This window comes from Daktulosphaira vitifoliae, unplaced genomic scaffold (assembly GCF_025091365.1).
Source record: "Daktulosphaira vitifoliae isolate Bord-2020 unplaced genomic scaffold, ASM2509136v1 Scaffold_3876, whole genome shotgun sequence".
Lineage (NCBI taxonomy): Eukaryota > Metazoa > Arthropoda > Insecta > Hemiptera > Phylloxeridae > Daktulosphaira > Daktulosphaira vitifoliae.
In genome coordinates, this window is record NW_026103436.1 from 1 (window position 1) to 991 (window position 991).

The window sequence follows — 991 nt, forward strand, 5'->3', positions numbered from 1 at the left end:
CCACCTACTCCATGATGTGGAGATATTTTCAACTCTGGAATATTAACATCTTCGTTTTTTAAGAAATATTGTTTTATATCGTTGTAGGCCCAACCATTGTTTCCTGCTTCCGCCCATCGATCGAAGTCTCTTACATTGCCTCTTGTATACATGTTGTTATTTATAATTGTACTTCCTCCCAAACCTTTTCCAGCTGGCCATGGACATCGTTTATTAATTAGGCTTTTACAAGCATGGGACTCTAATTCTGTTCTATATCCCCAATTGTAATTTGTAAATTGTAAATAATGAGCAATAGCTGGAATAGAAGTTACTAATGATTCTTCACCTCCCGCTTCAAGTAATAAAATTTTCCATTCCGTAATTTCAGCTAGCCGGCGTGCGACAGTTGCTCCAGACGCACCGGCACCAACTACAATGAAATCGTACTCATTCAATAATGATTGATTACCAAATTGGGGATCTTCTTTAAACTTTATAAGGTTAGATCGATATGTTTGACCCAAAAAGTCTAAAATACCTCTTGGGGTGCAATTGACAAGTTGGTAGACCGTTCCAATTAAAAATAAATATTTCAAAAACATTGTTTCATAAATACCTAAACAAAAAAAATGAGTGTTGTTATCTGATATTTGTTCATTATTTAAGATAATTACTATTACTTTATTTGACCTTCTTATTTGAAAGAATTTTATTGAGTAACCAATTTGTATGAAATTGCAACTTTGTATAAATATTTAGAGTGTTTACTGTTGACCACTATATTTCTACTAAAATCATAAAAATTATAACACATTTTTTGTTTTATTTATTTTTTTTTTTACTTATAAGAGATTCATTATTTGCAGGTCCATTCTTTATTCCATATGAGGATAACAATTAAGTTTTTTTTATAACAATATTCATATTTATCAATTCAAGATAATAAATGTACTAATTAATCAAAATAATGATAAATATACATTTTATCATTTATTGATACTTCAATATA

At 29.5% G+C, this 991-nt stretch overlaps 1 protein-coding gene across 1 annotated transcript; it reads right to left on the reverse strand.

Annotated features, from left to right (window-relative positions):
- Window positions 1-5: 5 nt before the first annotated feature.
- On the reverse strand, window positions 6-774 carry LOC126910073 (glucose dehydrogenase [FAD, quinone]-like; the record flags this gene model as incomplete). The annotated part of the gene is made up of 2 exons (XM_050692466.1): window positions 663-774; window positions 6-598 (listed from the first exon to the last, which is right to left on the reverse strand). A coding segment is annotated over exon 2 (579 nt), but the record flags the coding sequence as incomplete, so codon positions are not given.
- Between the last annotated feature and the right edge of the window lie 217 nt (window positions 775-991).